At 43.3% G+C, this 23,808-nt stretch overlaps 1 protein-coding gene across 3 annotated transcripts in view; it reads right to left on the reverse strand.

Moving 5' to 3' along the window:
- AGAP1 (ArfGAP with GTPase domain, ankyrin repeat and PH domain 1) overlaps window positions 1–23,808 on the reverse strand; it is a 672,497-nt gene that overhangs the window by 64,701 nt on the left and 583,988 nt on the right. For all 3 annotated transcript variants that reach the window (XM_064286507.1, XM_064286508.1, XM_064286506.1), the window contains one exon: window positions 15,320–15,542. In XM_064286507.1, coding sequence (XP_064142577.1) covers window positions 15,320–15,542 — 223 coding nt within the window. The remainder of the gene's footprint in view (window positions 1–15,319; window positions 15,543–23,808) is intronic.

Genomic DNA, 23,808 nt, shown 5'->3' on the forward strand with positions numbered 1-23,808 from the left:
GTCAAGGATGAGAAGACAGGAAGGGATAGAAAAACTGGACAAATGGAAAAGGTGAATCCAAGGTCAAGAAGGGGAGAGTGTTGACACACCGTGGGGTTGGCAACCAATGTCACAAAACAATATGTGTATTAATTGTTTAACGAGAAACTAATTTGCTTTGTAAACCTTCATCTGAAGCACACACACAAAAAAATCTACATTTTAACAAGATCCCCAGGTGATTCTTACGTACAATAAATTTTGGCCCTTAACCAGCAGCAACTGCATTGCCTGAGAACTTGTTAGAAACGCAAATTCTCAGGACTTCTAACAAGAAGCCGGTTGGATGCTCTGTGTTCCACTGGCCTTGGGCGGTGTGGTTCTGAAGACCAGGGGCTACACTACGAAGCCAATGCTCCGTGCCCAGGAAGCTGGGCCGCGCCATCCTGCTTAACCACTGGATCAAAATCACTGGGCACGAAGGTGTACAGCCGCTATCTCCATTAACACAAAGATCTAATTGTTGAGATTTTATGGCTGAGAGTACCTCTTGTTTGTTCTCGCGCCTATCATTTAAGGGCCTCACTGTCGACCCAATAGCCTGGGGAAGAAAACGAGGCACCATTACCGTTGCTTGTCCTCTGTCATGCTCGCATCTGGCTTGGCTAAGGGTCCTGACTGTGTTTTGGCCCTTGGACCCCTTCAGTAGACTCTGCCTCCATCCCTCTGGCCATCCCTTCCCAGAGTGGCGTTCTGGTCAGGTTCCTAGTTGACAAAATGGGGAGAATGATGCAGGTTTGTTGCGGTGACCACGTGAGGCAGTACCTGGGAAGTACCTGGCTCTCACCTGGCCCCCATGGCCCTCAATACCTTGGGGCTATTATAGTGATTTGGATTCACTTTCTCAACTGGACATCAGGCAACACCTTCCAGCTGGTCTCACCTTCCTTTGGTCTGTTCTACTATGGACCACAGATCTTTGGCTGAAGTGTATGGGTAAACTCCTCCACCGGCTCTCCCTGCCAAATGATAAGAAGACAACTGGCCTACCTGTCCCTGCCACCTGGCACGCTCTCCTGTGCTTTTGCTTTTTTGTCCAGGCCGTTCTCTCTTCCTGGAATGACCTGTCCTGTCTCTTCTCTTTTGGAAATTCCTCGTTTTTTTAAATTGATATAATTCACATGTCATCAAACCCACCCTTTTGAGTTGTATAATTCAGTGATTTTTTAATATGCTCACAAGGTTGTGCAACCATCCCATAAAAAACACTACCGTCGAGTTGATTCTGATTCACAGAGACCCTATAGGACAGGGTAAAATTGCCCTATGGGGTTTCCAAGGAGCGGCTGGTGCATTTGAACTGTTGACCTGTGGGTTAGCAGCCGAGCTCTTAACCACTGGGCCACAGGGCTCCTGTGCAACCATCACCACGAACCTAACCCCAGAACATCTGTGCCAGCCCCAAAAGACCCGTGAGCAGTCACTCCCGCCTCCCTATTCCCACTGGGCCATGGAAAAGACAGGTCTACTTTGTCTCTTTGGATTTGCCTGTTCTGGACACATCATATAAACAACATAATAGGTGGCCTTTTGTGTTGGTTTTTTCCAATCAGCATAATGTTTTCAAGGTTCTTCCAGGTTGTAGCATGTAGCACTACTTCATTCTTTTTACTGGCCCATTGTAGGGATGGACCATGTCTTATTCATCCATTCATCAATTCATGAGCACCTGGACTGCTTCCACTTTCTACCTATTATGGACACTCACGTACAAGCTTTTCCATGGACGTGTGTTTTAAATTAGCGATATACCAACGAGTAGGATTGCCTGGTCAGACATTTAACTCTATGTTTAACATTTTCAGAAACTGCCAAACCGTTTTCCGAAGTGGCTGCACCATTTTCTATTCCCACCAGCACTGTATCAAAGGTCCAATTTCTTTACATTCTTGTCAACACTCGCCACTGTCTGTTTTTGACAACAGCTATTCAAAGCGGGGTGAGGTGGTAGCTCACTGTGGTTTTGATCTGCATTTTCCTGGTGACTAACGATGAGGAGCACCTTCTCATGTGCTTATTGGCCACGTGGATATTTTCTTTGGAGAAATGTCTATCAGATCCTCTGCCAAATACTGTGCTGTTGGTTCTTTTTATTGTTGAGGTGCAGATGTTTTTTACATATTGTGGATAGGAGACCCTTACGAGATATGTAATTTGCAAGTGTTTTCTCCTATTTACGGACTGTCCTTTCACTTTCTTGTTAGTGTTCTTTGAAGCACAGAAGTTCTTCATTTGATGAAGTCCAATTTCTCTATTTTTTTCTTTGGCTGCTTGTACATTAGGTATCATATCTAAGGAACCCATGCCTAATCCAAGGCCACAAAGATTTACACCTGTGTTTTCTAAGCGTTCTATAGCTGTAGATCTTACATTTAGGTCTTTGATCCATTCTGAGTTAATTTTTTTGTATATGGGGTGAGGTAAGGGTCAAATTCATTCTTTTGCATGTGGATCTCCAGTTGCCCAGCAACACTTGCTGAAAAGACTTGTCTTTCCCCCTTGACCTGTCTTAGCATCCTTGTAGAAAATCAATTAGCCATAGACACATGGGCTTATATCTGGACTCAATTCCATCCCATTAATCTACATGTCCACCCATATGGCAGCATGACAGCCTTCACTGCTGCGGCTTCACGGTAAGTTTTGAAATTGGGAAGTGTAAGTCCTCTGACTTTGTTCTTCTTTTTCAAGATTGTTCTTGCAATTCTGAGTCCCCTGACTTTCCCTATGAATTTTTAGGATGAGCTTGTCAATTTTTGCAAAAAAAAAAAAAAGACAGCTGTGATGATTTTGATAGGGGTTGCGTTGAATCCCTAAGTCAACTTGGGGAGTGCTGCCATCTTAACACATTGTCCTCTAATCCATGAATACCGAACGCCTTTCTATTTATTTAGGTCTTTGATTTCTTTCAATGATGGTTTGCAGCTTGTAGTTCTCAGTACACAAGTCTTACGCTTCTTTGGTTAAACTTTTTCCTAAGGATTTTACCCTTTTGGATGCTGCCGTAAATGGACCTGTATTCTTAATTTCATTTTCAGATCGTGCATTGCTAGTGTATAGAAATGCAACTGATTTCTGATTATTGGCTTTGTGTCCTGCAACCTTGCTGAACTCATTTATTAACTGTAATAGTTATTTTGGGGGATTCTTTAGGATTATCTATACATAAGGTAATGATATCTGCAAATAGAAATAGTTTTACTTCTTCATTTTCAGTCTGAATGCCTTTTGGTTTTTTTTTTCCTTGTCTAAGGCAGTGCATATGGCTGTCTTGTTCCTGATCTTAGGGGGAAAACTTTCGGTCCTTCGCCATCAAATATGAGGTTAGCTGTTTTTATTTTTTTTGCAGATGCTTTTACCAGGTGGAGGAAGGTTCCTTCTCCTCCTAATTTGTTGAGTGTTTTCATCATGAAAGGGTGTTAGATTTTGTCAAATGCGTTTTCTGCACCCACTGAGATGATCACGTAGCCACTGTCCTTTACCCTATTAACGCGATGTTGATTGACTTTTGTGTGTGTGTGTGTGCGTTGAACCAACCTTGCTTTCCTAAAATAAATCACACTGGGTCCCAGTGTATAATCCTCTTGAACTGGAGGCAGATACAGAAAGATGCTCTCTGGCTGTGGCAGCTGCTGGGCTGCTGTATTGGATACATTAGGCCGGGCTGGGGCCTGGTGAGAAAAGAAGACTGATAACTGGGGTCTCAGGAGGTGAGGAATGAAGTCCATGGACTTGGGCTACAAGAGGAGGACTCCAGACAGGTTGTGGGCATTTGTTCATACTGCTTGGTGCAGACCAGTGGGTAGGACTCACCTTGGTGTGGACCAGTGGGTAGGACTCACCAGTACACAGGTGTAGACCAGTGCATAGGACTCACCTTGGTGCAGACCAGTGCATAGGACTCACCTTGGTGCGGACCAGTGCATAGGACTCACCAGTACACAAGCGTAGACTAGTGCATAGGACTCACGTTGGTGTGGACCAGTGCATAAGACTCACCGGTACACAGGCGTGGACCAGTGCACAGGACTCACCGGTACACAGGCGTGGACCAGTGCACAGGACTCACCGGTACACAGGCGTGGACCAGTGCATAGGACTCACCGGTACACAGGTGTAGACCGGTACACAGGCCTCACCTCGGTACAGACCGGTACACAGGCCTCACCTCGGTACAGACCGGTACACAGGGCTCACCTCGGTACAGACCGGTACACAGGGCTCACCTCGGTACAGACCGGTACACAGGGCTCACCTCGGTACAGACCGGTACACAGGGCTCACCTCGGTACAGACCGGTACACAGGGCTCACACTGGTACAGACCCGTGCATAGTTAAAACCCAGACTGCTGGGCCCACAGCAGGTGCTGATTTAGCAGACCTGGGGCAGGGGTTGGGGGGCAGGAATCTGCATTTCTAGACGAGGCTGATGCTGGACAAACTGCTCCACAGATACAAAGCAAAATAAACATGGACCCAGTCTTCCTCATCAGCAGACCCCAGCACCTGGGAGGGTGTGGGCACTTGTTCCTCTCACTGTTAGCAAGCAGGATCTAGTACAAAGCTGACTGTGAGTTTTCCAGATTAAAAAGGGGTCCAGGCAACATCATAAATATTATTTCTTAGCATTAAATCTAATGATTAAGTGAGTGGAAACAATAACTAGTTTCATCTTAAAAATAGAGAAAAAAAAGCCCTGTTTTTATCAAAATTGCAGAGGATGGTGGCCATAAAACCAGACCTAGAAATCTGCTGGCCCGGCTCCCCATGTCGTCTCATGCAGATAATAAATAAGATGGTGAACCCTTTGAAACACAGGCTCAACATTTTCAAAATGCAGTGTTGGGTCAAGGACAAGAGACAGGTGTGGTTACATGAACAGCTGAGGCTTGAACCCCACCTCTGTCGGTGGATCCAGGTATTTAGAGTTCTCATCACTGCCTTTCAGGGATGCTCTTAGGGTTAGCACCGACAGCAGAGAACTAAGACTTCAGAATCATGACTGTATGACTCAAAAGGTTAGACTTAACACATGAATGCAAGCTAAAATGAACCATGCTTTACCATTTTTACTTCAGTTACCAAAGTGAAGCTACTAGATTTTATAAATGCAGAGAAGATATAGTTACTATATATAACAAATTTATAGTAATTTATATGTGCACACATAAAACACACATATGTATACACATACATACATGTATACACACGCACATACATATATACATACAGAGTCCCTGGGTTGCAAATGGCTAACATACTTGGTTGCTAACCAAAAGGTTGCAGGTTCAAGTCCACCCAGAGGTGCCCCAGGGAAAATCCTGGCGATGTGCTTTTGAAAAATCCGCCTTGGAAGCCCTGTGGAGCACAGCTCTGCCCTGACATACATGTGGTTGGGGTCGCCATTAGTCAGAGTCAACCTGACTGCAGCTGGTTATCTACACACACAGACACGGATATACAACGGCCGCTGGAAGAGAAGCAGAGCCGGGCGTAAGGGGAGGAGAGGAGAGGGATGCCGCTGAACCGCGGTGTGGCTCTTCCTGTGACTGCCCATCGGACTGGACTGACAGCAGAACAAGGACAGCGGGAGCAGAAGCGCCGAGACTGGATTTCTGGGTTCAGATCCTGGGCCCAGGTGGTTCTCTGCTTGTGCCTGTGTGGCCCGGCAGATGATTTACGGATCCCCACTTCCCACTTCCTGCATCTAGAAATGGGCGTTAAGGAAAAGCACGAGGTGCCCATGGATCCTGTGAACTCTGGATTCATGTTTGCTTCCTTCTTCCTTCATTATTAAGAAGAAAGAAGCTGAGGGGCTCCTTAGAAAAGAAACAATTTCTGGGGCAAAAAATAATCCAACCACCACTGAAAAAAGGGATCCTTTAGGTTTGGGAAATTTCTGCTGCATGAGGAATCAAGATAGAGGCAGTGTTTCAGAGAGCATTTTGGGCCCTTGTTTACAATATCCTCCATGACATCTGACCTCAGCCTCAGAAGGCTAATCTCAGTCGACTCCTTTATACCCACCGGCAGATACACACAGGCTCAACGTGCGCAGGGCACGCAGGAGGAGGCGGGGGGCCTTTGCCAACGACTTACATTTTCGTCTCCCAAGGAGCCCAAAAATTCTCACAAATTCACAAACTCCTTAATTGTTTCCATTGCTACATTTCAAAAATAAGGATGTTCGACCGAGACAGCTCCCTGGCGGCAAACTGGCTCCTGGTACATGCTAGTTTCCTGAAGGACCAAAAAAATGACTGGGGTCCATGGACACCTGGCAGCTACAGTAAACCACTGCACTGTTGTGCCCGTCTGGGTCAAAGGGAAAATGTGAGGGACAGTTGTCCTTTAATAGGCAGGCTCCATTTGACTTAACCTGATGCAGAATCGTCCTAAAATCGCCTTGGTTACAGTCAGAGCTAGTCTGTAAACCGGGCTTGTTCAGAAAGCACCGTGGCTGAACCTAACTTCCCCCAAGCTCCCTGAGCATGGCATTCTAGATAAATGGCTGTATCTGTGGTCCACTGTCATCTACAGGTATTATTTTTAAGGCTGTGTTAATGCACTTCTCATTTGCACATTTACCTAATTGGGTTAATATTTATAGTTGCACGTTTCTGACGAGGGCACGGAGCCCCAGTAAACTCCAGCCTATCCAACAATGTGCTAACGAGGGCCTCCTCATCCTGAACAGCTGCTAAGTGAGTTACGACTCTCACAGTCCGATTCCTTGTCTCCCTGCTTAAAGTGATGTCGCTAAAATATCTTAAGGAAAATCCGAAGGCCCCTAGCAGCTGCTGGGTTGGTGGAACGGCAGATGTGTAAACTTTACCGGCAATAAATGTCCCTCCCTGCAAACCCACGGCTCTTCCGAGTCTGGCCCTGCCGTCATGGACGACCAAGGTGCCTTCCCAGATGGGAGACAGAGAGGGAAACGGCTGACCCGCTGTGCCAGCTGGGGCTGGGGCATGCCCGCCGACAGGCGCACCGCAATGACGGAAATTTGCTTGGAGTTGCAATTAGTGCCACTGTCATTTTCAGGGGCTCCTGCCAATTAATTAAGCCTGTCAAATAGAAAAACCACGGCATTCACATGATAATTTATATTGGAAGAGACGAGCCTCACGTAGCAGCGGCTTCCTGGACACACACAGAATTCTCCCTCCGAGCACTGAGATAAACCCGTGAAAATAAATAAAATAAAACAAAAGAAAAGTGCGGGGCTGGGGGTCGGGGGCAGGGGTTGCCGCACGGGGAAGAAGAAAGTTAAACTGTCCTTGTTATAATTGTTAACTCTGATCGCTGGAGTAGAAGACAGGCTGATTAAAACCCCAAATGAGCCCCCAGCTCCCTGAACCCTCTGCGTCCAGGATGATAGAATCAGGAGTTTATTCATACCATTAAGCCCCAGAGAACTTAATTGAAAGAAGAGCAGATCCCGGACCTTGACAAGCGGGAGGTCACAGTAATTGCTGCCGGACATATTTAACATTAAGATAATCAGGCCATTAATTACCCTTTGGATCATTAAATCAGCCAGTTGCAAAATGAAATTTCTGCCTCTATTACTCACTTGAGAGACCACAGGGGTGGCCTTTAATTTATCAGTGAGTTGGAGATACAAAGGCTGGGGCTGGGGGAGGGCAGCCGGGGAGGGGACGGCGCGGTGGCAGCGGTGGCGGCGGGGGCAGGGATCCATCCGCCATGCTCGGTGATCGTGGCAAATTAACTAGGTAAGAGAAGTCCCGTTTCCAAAGGCAGAAGCTGGGGGAACGTAAATAGATGAGGGCAGACAGGGAGATCAGAGTCTGCACACCACTTAGCAGGATAATAAAGGAAATCATCCTTGATTATCAGTGCTAATTTGGACACTGCCGGTAGCTTGTTATGCGTGTTCTGAGTAGCATTTAATTAATTCAATTGCTTGTTAATGAGGGAAGTGACATGTGGGGGACAGATGCCACCCAAATGCAGATGGGCTCTGGTCAGCATGGCAAAGTCCTTTTTTTTTTTCATTTCTCCCCCTCCCTATTTTTTTTTTAAAAGAAAGAAAACAGGAAAAGGTGTCAAGCACAGGAACGCTCAAAAGAGACAAAACACTGCCTCTCGGGCCAAGAACTGTTGAAAAATAATAAGCTGAGCTGGTCCCCGGGCCGTGTGGGTAGCTGTGTTCCCCAAGGCCACATTTGTAACAGCGCATCTTCACGCCAGAAATTTGAGCCTGAGATTATGGGATTGTGATCTGATGATCAAACCCAACAAGACAAAGACATAGCCAAGTGGTCCTGCTTTTAATATCTCAGAGTTAGCCGTAGGGATCCAATTATTTTCAGTTTGGATACATTTCCCCTTTATCGATATCGCCGTGTGCATAAATAAGATGAAAGCAGTGCTTTGCAATCAAAAGGAGCCAGGCTGGCATCGCGGGGACCTGTGTCTCCACCTGGAAGCGTGGCAGCCAGCTTCTCCCACACAGGTTCCTGGTGCCGGGCCAGTCTTCCTATGGAAGGTGCCATCTTTTTAGAGGTTGAAGACAAGAACGGAGTTTGGGCATGGAGGTGAACTTGCAAACAATGAGAAGGAGAGAAAGGGTGCTAAAAAAAATGGGGAGGGGGCGGAGAACGGGTACTAAATCAGCAAACTCAGTTCTCTTCCAAGTGATACCCTAGAGGTGACGGTGATTTCAATGACGCTGGGAGCTTCTCTCAAGAGCTCTTTCATGGAATTGAAAACACACTTCACCACTTCCAGCTTCCCACTGATTTCCTAGACCAAATCAGCAGGCTCCCACACTACCAGGTAAATAGGCTACCTGCGCTGAAATGCAAATAGGAACCCTCTGCAGATCCTCCCAGGCCAGATGCCCTGATGTGGGGACGGAGAGATGGCACAAGAAGGTGGAGAAGCTGTCCATCCGGCAGAGTGTGGCTTCTGCCAAGAGGCCTGTGTGTGGCACCAGAGGGCTCCCCTCCATCTAGTAGGAAATGATTCTCACTGTAGTATATCCGACATACTGCTCCAGGAGAGGAACCAATGACAAAGCAGGACAACCCAGCTGCGGGGAAGCAGAGCAACCCCTAAAATACAGCCACAGGCAGAAGGTGAAAGCACGTGCTGTTGGCTGTTGCCCTGTCGATTCCGACTCACGGCGACCCTGTGTGTTACAGAGTAGAACTGCCCCATAGGGTTTTCTTGGCTGTAATCTTCACGGAGGCAGATTGACAGGCCTCTCTTCCATAGAGCTGCTGAGTGGGTTCGAACTGCGAAACTTCAGGTTAACAACCAGGTGTACAGCTGTTTATTGAGATGGCTGTGCCGTGTGCTGGGGGTGTCAGAGCCCCCTTTTTACCCTGAACACACAAGGGACCCGAGGCACTGAGGCAGCAAGGTGTAGCACCTGATGTGCGGGTTTCTGGCAGACCAACTTGGTCTGTCTTGTTTTCACCTGTTCATTCATTTGCTCAAGAAATATTCACCTGCCTGCTTTCATAGCTACCTCTGAGCTTACTGGAGCCCTGGTGGCACAGTGAGTAAGAACTCAGCCTGCCAACCAAATGGTTGGAAGTTCGAATCCACCACTAGCCACTCCTTGGAAACCCTACGGGGTAGATCCACTCTGTCCTATTGCGTCGCTATGAGTCAGAATCCACTTGACGGCAACGAGTTTGGTTTTTTGTTTTTCTGAGCTTATTATGGTTCCATTTGGAAGGGTCACCCAAGAGATCGGCGAATGCTGCCTATCATTATACCATCTGTCCCAACACCTGAACAAAGCCCAATTCTCCACCACAACACACTATATATATGATATACAAACTCACACCCTGAGTACCTACAGACAGCAAACGGCCTCTCCTTGCACCCCTAAAATCTTGTTAATCCTGTCCACTGCTACCACCTCCCCACCCCTCCAGCACCCCCATTTAAAATCGATTATTTTAAGCGTGTGCTTAAATGGTATCAATAGCAATTAGAGAGGGGACTTCTGATCCCTGCCCAGATGGAGTCAACTGTAGCATCGATCTACTCCAACATCACTTCTCACTCCAGATGAACCCCCCCATTACCATGGGTACGATGGCATCTTCTCCCCTCCTGTGACGATAAATTTAATATCGAATGCACGGGGAAAAATGGCAGCGGCTGCAGAATCCACCCGAAAAGATTTCTTTTCCCCTTCCTGGGAGTAATTAAAAGATGCTTTTCTTGACTAATGATCCCCCCGTTTAGGAATGGAAAGTCAATATGGCCTCTGCGGCCGTCAGCTTCTATTGATCACCATGCTGCTCAAGTTTGAACGGCAGATCTCAGGGCGGCCGAGAGTCCCTGGAACCAATTAGAAGCTGTCCGAAGCTGCCCTAATCGGGCGCGGACAGCAAGCAGAAGGCTGGCCAGCTGTTCAAAGGCGCCTGTTTTCCTGGCTCACCCTCAGGTCTGGGTGACTCGGATGCACCATTGTTTTGGGGGCTGGTTGTTTCTTTGGGGATGGATCTGTCCTGTTCTGCTTGTCTGTGGTGCGGAGTCTGTGTGTGTTTGGGGGGCGGGGGGAGGAAGGACACATTCTTAATTGTGTTCCACTGTCAGATTGAATCTTCTGAACAAGATGGAATGGACTGGGGCTTCTCGGGTAAACATCTGGGCCCCTTTTTAGAGAATCAAGCAGAATATATTGCCCTTGGCTTTTCCTTAGATAAACATCTATTAAAACATTTCTTTGTAGTCTTAGTTTAGGGCCTTCAGTGAGACAGCCCTGCAGTTGTTTTCTACTAACCTTCTTGGTTCTACAGAAAGACCACAGGCTGGGGTGTGGTCTTCCTTCTCATCCCGGAGAGGCAGCATCTAAACTAGAGGTCCGTTCTCACTTCATGACCTGAATTCCACATGGAAATTCTAGCCCCAGCTTTTAGGGTTTCTTTTTCACCGAATGAATGAGATGGTAGATCCAGAAAGTGGTGATGATGGTGGGTGTTTGAATTGTTATCATGTATTATGATGAGCTGTGTGTGTGTCTTTTAACAGTGTATCTGTTGCTGTTAGCTGTGGAAGAGTTGGTTCCGACTCATGGTGACCCAGCGTACAACAGAATGGAACACTGACCGATCCTGTACCATTTTCAAGATCACTGGTATGCTGGGGTTCACTGTTGCAGCCACTGTGTATTTTGAGTGCCTTTTTTTTTTTAAACCGAGGGGACTCATCTTCCAGCACTATATCAGACAATGTTCTGTCGTGATCCACGGGGTATTTACTCACTGCCTAATTTTTGGATCTTGTACGTAGACCTAGAGGCAGTCATTCAAACTGAACAAAGGGATACTGCATGGTTTAAAATCAGGAAAGGTATGCGTCAGGGTTATATCCTTTCACCATACTCATTTAAACTGTATGCTGAGAAAATAATCTGGACCATATGAAGAACACGCACGAGGACTGGAGGAAGGCTTATTAACCTGCAATATGCAGATGACACAACCTTGCTTGCTGAAAGTGAAGAGGACTTGAAGTATGTACTGATAAAGATCGAAGGCTACAGCCTTCGGTATGGATTACACCTCAACATAAAAGAAAACAAAAATCCTCACAACTAGACCAATACGCAACATCATGATAAACGGAGAAAAGATCGAAGTTGTCAAGGATTTCATCTGAATCTACAATCAACACTCATCGAAGCAGCAGTCAAGATATCAGAGCACTTACTGCATTCGGCAAATCTGCTGCAAAGGATTTCTTTGAAATGTTAAAAAGCAAAGATGTAACTCTGAGGACTAAGGTGTGCCTGGCCCAACAATGGTATTTTCAATCACCTCATTCGCATGCAAAACCTGGACAATGAAGAAGGAAGACTAAAGAAGAATTGATGCCTTTGAATTACGGTGTTGGTGAAAAATATTGACTGTACCACGGACTGCCAGAAGAAGGAACAAATCTGTCTGGGAGGAAGTACAACCAGAATGCTCCTTAGAAGTGAGGATGACGAGACTTCGTCTCACGTACTTTGGACATGATATCAGGAGGGACTAGTCCCTGGAGAAGGACATCATGCTTGGTAAGGGAGAAGGTCAGTGAAAAAGAAGACGACCCTCAATGAGATGGACTGACATACTGGCGTCAACAATGGGCTCCAGCATAATAATTGTGAGGATGGCACAGGACCAGGAAGTGTTTTGTTCTGTTGTACATAGAGTTACCGTGAGTTGGCACCTAAGAACAACAACAATTTTTGGAAGTAGATTGCCAGGTCCTTCTTCCTAGCCTGTCTTAATCTGGAAGCTGTGTGGAAACCTGGCCACCATGGAGTGGTGTGGCTTCCGGCATCACAGCAACATGCAAGCTACCGCAGTGCTACACACTGCCAGATGGGGGTGGTAACAGTGTATCTAGGGCTTTACATTCCTCCAGGATGGGGGCAACACTTTCAACTGGCTACCTGGCCTCTTGTCTCTATCCCTTTTGTTATTTTGGGAACAAGGGAAAATATACATGAACAAATAAATAGAGCACACCACTCACCTTCTGCACCACTGCAAAACTCACTGTCATAACACTGCACCTCATTCCAAAGCCATCCCAGGCATTTACTCTGTTTTCGGCCCTACCCATTCTCACTCTCATTTTCCCCAGAGCCCAACCCCATGGAAAGCGACTCAAGGATTCCCAAACTTCCCACACTGTTGTGAGCTTTGCCCAGGCCATTGGCATCCTCTGGCACATAGACTCTCTGCCCCTTGGCACTGGAAACTGTCCCTTATTTTAAATCTCAGCTCAGGTGCCTTCTCTCCACTGAAACCTCTGTAGAACACACTAGCTGTAGGAATTCCTCCACTCTCTGAATTCTAAGACCTGGCACCCTCAGCTGGTCCTAAGAACACTCCTCACCATCACTGTAGAGTTACAACCACCATGTATCTTTTCTTTCTATGACAAAGTGCTCAATGAGTATTTGCTGAATTTAATTAGAAACAAAACTCCCTGGGAGAACTCCTAAAAGTACAAAGTAACATTCATTTCTCATACATAAATATCTTCTCAGAGACTAGTGAAGTTTTAGACATTCAAAAGTTACCTTTGGAAATACCACATAACAACATCACCATCGCCATCACCTTGGCCCTGGAGAACAACTGTAACTGAGCACTGCTCTTGAGGAAAGTGAATGTGACCGCAAGAAAAGATGGGATTTGGCTCCACTTGTGAAAAAGGAGGAGCTGGTGGTACAGTGGTTAAGAGCTCCACTGTTAACCAAAAGGTCAGCAGTTTGAATCCACCAGCAGCTGCTCCTTGGAAACCCTGCCGGGCAGTTAACTACTCTGTCCTACAGGGTTGCTATGAGTTGGAATTGACTTGACAGCAATGATTTTTTTTTTTTTTTGGCGAAAAAGAAGACTTTGCTATGTCTTAATGTTATAAAGGTGTGATATACGTAATACCAGATAGAAGAGAAAGGTACACACTCAAGAACTTATTAATTTACATGTACCAATTAGAACTATAAAAATACTTGTATACAATCTTAAGAATAAAGATGAAATTAATATAAAATATGTATTGGTTAAAAAAATCAACCCACACATTTGTTTCTAATCATTCTAAATGGTTTCACTAATTATGGTGAGTAGAAACACAAACTTCTCTAATTCATTCAGAATATTAAAGATAGCACATATGCTTCTTTTGCACATACAAGGTAAGGTGTATAAGGTGGTTTTTTTCCCACTTATTTCAATGTTTTCTGCATCCGTACATTAAATTCAATTCAATTTCCAATCATTTTTCATTTTCAGAACTGAAATATCCTTTATGGATACCATATCTAAAAAAACGGACATTAAAACATGAATTAATCTTTTAAAAATGCTGACAGTTGATGACCCAGCATATTTCTGTATGTTAGTGTTAAACAAATCCAGATAAATAATTTTTTAAAGTGTATCATTTCCTCCATTTGTGATAAAGTTACCCAAGTTTACATTACATTGTTTAACTCATATATAAAGAATGCACATATCAGACGGGATGCAATTTTAAACAAACACCCACTCTGCACCTTCCAGCCCCCCGCCCCAAAACATCCAATAGGAGGAGGAAGACTCACACCCTGGCTTCATTCTCTGAGATGAACCAAAGGTGACACGGCAAATTCACTTTTCAGTGTTAATGAAATCAAGTCCACCCACCACTTTTATGTTATTATTACCCCACAGTAGAAAGTGGTTTCTTATCCTTCACTTGGGGCCTCGTCATAGAATTCCACTTGGAGTTTCACTGTATCTGAGCCCTGGTGGCACAGTGGTTAAGAGCTGTAGCTGCTAAACAAAAGTAGGCAGTTCAAATCCACCAGCTGCTCCCTGGAAACCCTGTGGGGCAGTCCTACTCTAGCCCATAGAGTCACTACGAGTTGGAATCGACTTGACAGCAATGGGTTTGGTTTTTATTGATGGGAGTCACTTTCTATCCCTTCATTTCTTCACAACTTGAGAAGGGAATGCTGAAAGCAAACCCTAAACCTTAAACCCCTACCTCATGTTCGGGAGACACACCCACACACCCACTTCCTTCAGGCAGCTATAGAGATGGACTGGTCTATTGTGAGTGTACCAGAAACTCCTTCTATGAAATAGGACTTCTGAGAGGACATACAACTTTATCACCTTTTAGTAACATTAAATATGCATGTATACTCAGAAACGGTTTATAATAGCTGCAAATGAAAAATGTGAATCTAAATGGCCTCAAAATAAATGCGATTTTTACACTGGATAGCAGTTAACATTAATGAGGAGTCACCACACATTATGCCATACTTGGTTGATTAAATGTGTTAGAAATGTATTTTAATATTAAAATACATTTTGTTACCATAAACTCACTTATTTGTGGGGGGGTAGGAGGGGAGCGCCCACTGAAGAGATGCTTATCAAAGATATAAAAATAATAGAACTCAAGAATAAAAAAATCCTAATTAGTGTTAACAGCACAGCTTATGCCCATTAGAAATGTATTAATTACAGTAATATATTCATAAGGTTAGAAACTTATTTCTAAGGGGAGGAGAAGAATCCCCAAGGCCTCAAAACAAACATAAAAAATTAAGGAGTTTGAATTATCTGCATCTGCTGAAGACCAAATTTAAATATGGACATTTCCACGCTGGACTAATCAGCATTCCTATAGGTCACCAGGGCCATTCCAAAGGTGGCTGTTGTTAAGGCCATTTCCAGTGGTTTAACCATTGCCCAAATACATTAGTAACCACACGCCTTCCGAGGTTCCTACCTTGTGGAGTCTAGTGAGGGTTTCGTCCGTCCCTGGCTGCTCTCTTCCCAGACACTGTTGGCCAGCTCGTTCCCAATGGATGACATCACTTTGATAAGCTCAATAGGCCAGTCGTCGAGGTCCAGAGAGCGGACGCGGGAAAGGTGGGTGCCAAGATTTCGGTGGATCCCTGAGCACTCAATGCACATGAGGGCACCCAAGTTCAAACTGGCCCAGTTCGGATCTGCGGAAAGAGGAACAGGGAGCCGGATATGCAATCAGACCATTGTGAGTGGCTCCAGATGCTCTTGGATTCTGAGCAAAATGAATCATCAGGACTCTGTCAACTCAATGTCCAGCAGCCCCTTCCTAGAATCCCATGGAAATGCTCCCTGTCTTGAAAGGTTTGACAGGTTCGTGGCAACCTTCAAAACTTTGGCTTAAGCCAAGCCTGCTCTTGAGATAGTGGGAGTTCCTTTCCTTTCGCACCCAATAAACAATTATGAGTGTTGGTTCGGATGGAGAGATACACTTCCCAATATCTTGATAGCAGCATTCAACTCAAGAGGGCAGATGTTCATGGAAAAACTTGTGTATGACCTGGCATCCACTGGAGAGTTGCTGATAGAGGGAAAGAGAAGAGGTACGAGGGGCAGCTGAGTGATACCCCAGCTCTGTGTCACTCCCAAAGCTGTAATGTCCTCCATAGCTAGCTTGGCAACTGCTGGCACATCAATGTTTTCATTAGTCACACAATGGGCATGTTTAAAAATTTCAGTGAGGAAAGAGAGACACACACCATTAACAAATATGGCTCCTAAGCCCAGCCATAGAGCTGGGACCCGTGGACGGGTGGCATCTACTTCTTCGCCTGGTTACCGGTACTGGGAGCCCGATAGCATCCCCTCTTCCACCCAGTCAACTGCGCTGGGGACTCAAGGACCAGTGATGCCTGCTCCTACACCCAGCCACCTGCACCGAGGGTCCACAGACTGGCGGCACCCATTGCTCTGCCCAGCCACTGGCACTGGGAGCCCACAAACTGGGGGCACCCACTCCAACGCCCAACCATCCATGCTGGGGGTCTGCAGACCAGTGGCACCTCCTATCCCCTCTAGCCACCTGTGCTGGGGACCTGAGGATGGGTGGCACACCCTCCTCTGCATAGAGCTCTAGCAGACAGGGGCATGCCCTTCAGAGGGCACCCATGATCTGGGGGCATCCATCCTGCCTTGTCCTTTGTACTGCCCCTCCCCAACCGGAGGCTTGTGCATGCTCTGACCACTTCTGTGCTGCCCTACCCACCTGCGACCATCAGTTGAGGGTGCTGTACCACCTACCTGGTGACTGACAACCTGGGCACCCTCACCCTGCCAACCTGGCAACCAGCAGTGCACACACATAACACCTCACCCAGCTACCACTGAGAATGCTCCCTGCACCCATGCTCAAGTGACTGGCTGAACAGACACATTACCTAAACAGCAATGCTGGCTACATCCTCAACCACCCTGAAGACCAGAGAACAGAGACCCACACTCACACACCCAGTTACTAACCAATGCTCCCAGAAATAGCTGGTAACAGTCCCAGTGTAGCCAGGCTAGCAACTAGAGTAGCATGGACATCCCACCTACTGGGATGTATCAAAACAAAACAAAACAAAAAATCAGGATGCAGCAAACATATAATAAATAAATATAACAGCACCTTTATGACTCAGAGAAAACAAGACAATATCAAATCACATAAAGAAACAGGACAAAAAGGCTTCAGGAAGTGACCAAAATAAAGAACCAGAAAACCTTTTGGAGGAAGAGATGGTAATGGAACTACCTGACAAGGAATTAAAAATACTAATATATAGGATTCTCTAAGAGATCAAGGAAAACCCAAACAATAGAATTCAGGAAAATACAAGAACAAAACGACAAAATAGACAATTACAAACCATAAAAAACAGCAACTAGAAATCTAAAAGATTAACAATAAAATTTCAGAAATAGAGAACTCAATAGAAGGATACAGGAGGAAAACTGAATCAATGGAAGACAGATTCAGTGAAATAGAGGAGAAATCCCTTGACAACAATTTGAGAAAAAAATTAGAAAAAAAAGTGAAGAAAAATGAAGAAAGGCTAAAAATTATGGGGGGCACTATGAAGAGGAAAAAGTCTATGGGTGATTGGAATTCCAGAAGAGGAGGGGGCCAAAAAAAAAGAGGGGGGCACCCAGGGAGAACTGTCAGCATTGCTGACAGGAAACTTCCCTAATATTGTGAAAGACAAGAAGATATCCATCCAAAAAGCTCAACAAATCCCAAACAAGATAGACCCCAAAAGAAAGTCACCAAGGCATATCATAATCAAACTTGTCAAAACCAAAGACAAAGAAAGAATCCTGAGAGCAGCTTGGGTAAAATAAAAAGTCACCTACAAAGGGGAACCATGCAGGCAAGAAGGCAAAAGGATGGCATATATAAAACCTTGAAAGAAAAAAATTGCCAGCTAAGAATTATATATCGAGCAAAATTGTCTCTCAAATACAATGATGAAATTAGGACATTTCCAGATACACAGAAACTCAGGGACTTCGTGAAAACCAGACTAGCCTTACAAGAAATACTAAAGGGAGTCCTTCACACAGAGAACCAACAACATCAGACGATGACCTGAGATTAGGACACAACCCAGATAAAGAACCCTCAAAACAAACAAACAAAAAACTGAAAGACTGAAAATAGGGAACCAGAGATGTCAATCTGTAAATGATAACATTAAAACAAAAAGGGGGAATAAATGGTGTGTTATACAACTTTCACATGGAGAGGAAGTCAAGGTGATATCAAGAAACAAAAGGCTGCTTTAAACTTAGGAAGATGAAGGAAAATTTCAAGGTAACCACAAAGAAAGTTAATAAGCCTACTCATCAAAATAAAAACGAAGAAAAACATAGTAAACACAAAATCAGCAACTAAAGAAATGAAAAAATAATCCATAAACAAAAAGAACTCAGCACAAAAAAATTAAACAGAATGAAGAAACTGTCAATGCCACACACACACACAGACACAAAGCACAACAAAATGACAGCAACAAACTCATACCTATTGATAATCACACTGACATGGCTTAAATGCACCAGTAAAGAGACAGAGAGTGGCAGAATGGATTAAAAAAAAAAGAGCCATTGATATGCTGTCTACAAGAGACACACCTTAGACATAAAGACATAACAAACTAAAACTCAAAGGATGGAAAAAATATAATCATGCAAACAATAACCAAAAAAGAGCAGGAATGGCAGTATTAATCTCTGATAAATTAGATTTTAAGGCAAAATCCAACATAAAAGATAAGGAAGGGCAATTACAATTACCCTTTATAACAATCACAGACAGGGTCAATCCACGAAGAGGACATAACCATAGTAACTATATCTGCACTCAATTACAGGGCTCCAAAATACATAATATAAACTAACAGCATTGAAAAGAGAAATAGACAGTTTCACAATAATAGTAGGAGACTTAACACACCACTTTTGGTGAAGGACAGAACAACTAGAAAGAGACTCAACAAAGATACTGAAGATCCAAATACTACCATCAACCAACTCAATCTCATAGACATATACAGAACACTCCACCCAACAGAAGCAAAGTATACATTCTTTTCCAACAAACATGGAATATTCTCCAGAATAGGACACAGAGCAAGCCTTGATAAAACCCCAAACATGGAAACAATATAAAGCATTTTCCTTGATCACAATGCTGTAAACGTGGTAATCAGTTAAGAGGGAAGAGCAAGGGGGAAAAAAAATCAAATGCATGGAAACTCAATAACACCTTTTATCATTTCAAAGATGAAATAAAAAAAATTCCTAGAATCAAATGACAATGAAAACACAACACACCAAAACCTTTAGGACACAGCAAAAGCAGTGCTCAGAGGCCAATTTACAGCAATAAATGCACACACCAAAAAAAAAAGAAAAGGGCCAAAATCTAAACATTAACCCTACAACTTGAACAAATACAAAGAGAGCAGCAAAAAGAAGCCCACAGTCACCAGAAGAAAGGAAATAATAAAAATTAGAGCAGAAATAAATGAAACAGAGAACAGAAAAATAACAGAAAGAATCAACAAAACTAAAAATTGGTTCTCTCAAAGGATCAATACAATTGACAAACCACTGGTCAAACGAACAAAAGCAAAGCACAAGAGGAAGCAAATAACCCAAATAAGAAATGAGATGAATGACATTACAACAGAATCAACTGAAATAAAAAAGGATCATGATAGAATAATATGAAAAATTGTACTGAAACAAATTTGAAAACCTATGGGAAATGGACAAATTTCTAGAAATATAGTACCTACCTAAACACAAACTGGAGTAGAAAAATTGAATATGTGCATAACAAAAGAAGAGATTGAATAGGTAATTAAAAAAACTCCCAATACCAACAAGGAAGCCCTGGCTTGGACGGCTTCATTAGAGAATTCTACCAAACATTCAGAGAACTCACACCAATACTACTCAAGCTATTCCAGGGCATAAAAAATGAAAGAATACTCCTGAATTCATTCTATGAAGCCAGCATAACCCTGATACCAAAGCCAGCCAAAGGCACCACAAAAAAGAAAATTACAGACCTATATTCCTCATGAATAATAAACACAAAAATTCTCAACAAAATTCTGGCCAATAGAATTCAACAGCATATCAAGAAATAATACATTATGAGCAAGTGAGATTCATAACAGGTATGCAAGGATGGTTTGACATTAGAATATCAATCAATGTAATTCACCACATAAATAAAAGAATTACTTAATCATCTCAATCAACACAAGGCACTTGATAAAGCCCAACACCCATTCCTGATAAAAAAAACTTGGCAAAATTGGAATAGAAGGGAAACCTCTCAACATAATAGAGGGTGTTTATACAAAACCAATAGGCAACATTATTCTCAACAGAAAAAGAGACTGAAAGCATTCCCTTTGAGAATGGGAATCAGGCAAGGACGCCCTTTATCACCACTCTTATTCAACATTGTACTGGAAATCCTAGCTAGAGCAAATAGACAAGAAAAGGAAATAAAAGGTATTCAAATTGGTAAGAAAGAAGTAAAACTATTATTATTTGAAGATGATATGATCCTATACGTAGAAAATTCCAAAGATTCCACAAGAAAGCTACTGGAACGAATAGGATTCAGCAAAGTAGTGGGATACAAGATCAACATACAAAAACCAGTTGGATTCCTATACACCAACAAAGAGAACCTGGAAAAGGATAACAGGAAAACAATTCCATTTACAAAAGCCCTCCAAAAGATAAAATACTTAGGAATAAATCTAACCAGGGACATAAAAGACCTATACAGAAAAAGCTACAAAAACACTACTGCAAGAAACCAAAAGACACCTACATAAGTGGAAAAACATACTATGCTCATGGATACAAATACTAAACATTGTGAATATGTCAATACTACTCAAAGTGATTTATACATATAATGCAATTCCAATCTGAATTCCAACGGCATTCTTTAATGAGATAATCACCAAATTTATAATGGAAAGGAAAGTGGTTCCAGGTAAGTAAAGCATTATTGAAGAAGAACAAAGCAGCAGGCCTCACACTCACTGCCTGATCTCAGAACCTACTATATACAACCATGGCAGTCAAAATAGCCTGGTACTGGTACAACAATAGACACATAGATCAATGGAACTGAACTGAGAACCCAGATATAAACTCATCCACCTATGGACAGCTGATCTTCAACAAAGGGCCTAAGTCCATTAAGAGGGAAAGAGACAGTCTCATTAACAAATGGTGCTGGCAAAACTGGATGTCTATCTATAGAAAAGTGAAACAGGACCCATACCTCACATCATACACAAAGTTTAACTCCAAATGGATCAAAGACCTAAATATAAAACCTAAAACTGTAAAGAGGATGGAAGAAAAAATGGAACAACACTAAAGACCCTAATTTGGCATAAATAGAATACCAAACGTAACTAAAAACGCACAGACATGAACTAGATAAATACAACCTCTTAAAAATTAAACGTAGAGGGTCAGTGAAAATGAGGAAGATGGACTGACACAGTGGCTGCAACAATGGGCTCAAGAATAATAATTGTGAGGACGGCGAAGGAGCGGGCAAGGTTTCCTTTTGTTGTACACAGGGTTGCCATGAGCTGGAACTGACTCAACAGCACCTAACAATAACGACAAAAATTAAACACTTAAGCTTATTAAAAGACTTCGCCAAAAGAGTAATAAGAGAACCTACGAACTGGGAAAAGAATTTTGGCTACAACATATCTGACAACGGTCTGATCTCTAAATTTTATAAAAAACTTCAACACCTCAAGAACAAAAAGACGATCCAATTAAAAAAGTGAGCAAAGGATATGAACAGATACTTCACCAAAGAAGACATTCAGGTGGCTAACAAACACACAAAGAAATACTCGCGTTCATTGGCCATTAGAGACGCAGATCAAAACTACAATGAGATTTCATCTCACCCCAATAATGGCACTAATTGAAAAAAAAAAAAGAAAATAACAAATGTTGGTGATATTGTGGGGAGACTGGAAGTCTTATACACTGCTGGTGGGAATGCAAAATGGTACAGCTGCTATGGAAAACAGCATGGGTTTTCCTCAAGAAGCTAGAAATAGAAATACCATATGATCCAACAATCCCACTCTCAGGTATATACCATAAAGAAATAAGACCCACGACACAAACAGATATATGCACACCCATGTTCACAGCAGCAATATTCACAAGGGCAAAAAGATAGAAACAACCTATGTGCCCATCAACAGATGTATGGATAAACAAAAACTGTGGTACATACACAAAATGGAATACTACACAATAAAGAGTGACAGGGAATCCATGAAACACCTCACAACATAGATGAGTTTGGAGGATATTGTGCTGAGCGAAATAAATCAATCACAAAACGAGAACTATTGTATCATACCACTATTATAAAGAAACAAGAAAAGGTTTATACACAGGAAAACAAACATTCTTTGATGGTCACCAGGGATGGGACGGGGAGGGAGGGAAAATTACTAACTAGTTAGAAGACACGTGTTAATACTGATGAAAGGAAAGGCAATACACAACATGGGGGAAGCTGGTGCAATATGACCAAGGCAAAGGAAGACCCTGAGAGGAACGCAAGAATAAAAGGCAACTATGGTAATTAACATAGACAATTCTGCAACAACAGTATTAACAAGTAATAATTTATGAATGGATGCATAGGTAGATAGGTATGCTAAAAAGGTGTGGGAGGGTGTAAGGGAGCACACCCAGCTGCAGATATAGGTTTGGTTGTGGATATTTCTACATACAGGATTGTAGGTGCTGCATGTACATTAATATAGACAATAGAGCACACAAGAGGTACAGTTATGGAAACTTCTTAGACATAACCAAACACCTCAAGCAATGAAGTTCCTAGGCTCAAAGGTGAAGGACCATAGACTTGGGGGACACCTACGTCAATTGGCACAACACAGCTCATAAAGATAATATTCTGCATCCTACTTTGATAAGTATTGTCTGGGGTCTTTAAAACTTTCTAGTGGCCCTCTAAGATTCAACTATAGGTCTCTTCCCATCTGGAGCAAAGGAGAATGAAGAAAACAAAAGACTCAAGGGAGCCATTAGTCAAAAGGACTAATGGACCACATGAACACAGCCTATATGACTCTGAGATCAGAAGAACTAGATGGTGCCCTGTTACCACTACCGATCACTCTGACTGGGATCACAACAGAGGGTTCCAGGCAGAGCATGAGAAAAATGCAGAACAAAAAATCAAATTCACAAAAAAAGACCAGACTTACTGGTCTTAGAGAGAGACTGGAGGAACCCCTGAGACTATGGCCCTAAGGGACGCTTCTGACCTGGAACTGAAGCCATTCTTGTAGACTACGTTTCAGTCAAACAATAGAAAGGACCATAAAATAAGCAATGACACCCAAGGGGAATGTGTTCCTTATAACAATTACACAAGATCAAAAGGACACGATTTGCCTAAAAGCAAAGATGAGAAGGCAGAAAGGGGTAGAAAAACCAGATGAAAGGGAACAGGGAGCCCAGGACAGAAATGGATCCTCTTGACCCCACTGCTCTCTCTTCTTGAACATGACAAAAACGTAGACCACCTAATGTCCAAATTTCCTAAGACGTACATGCTCACTATGGAAAAACTAGACAACCCAAATCCCCAAAGACCCTCCCGGTCAAAGATAACTGGAGTTAATAATCCCCTAAAAAGACCCCAAAAGATTCCCTGGGGTCTCCTTGACTTACTGCCCTAAACCCTTATTCATTTAACAATGCATTACGAAGTTTCTCCATCTCAACTCATATATTTTAACATAATTTTTGCAGGTTGCATATTACTTCACTATGAGGAGACATTTTTATTTACTTAACTGATGGTCAATTTTC

The sequence above is a fragment of the Loxodonta africana genome, chromosome 6 (assembly GCF_030014295.1).
Source record: "Loxodonta africana isolate mLoxAfr1 chromosome 6, mLoxAfr1.hap2, whole genome shotgun sequence".
Classification (NCBI taxonomy): Eukaryota; Metazoa; Chordata; class Mammalia; order Proboscidea; family Elephantidae; genus Loxodonta; species Loxodonta africana.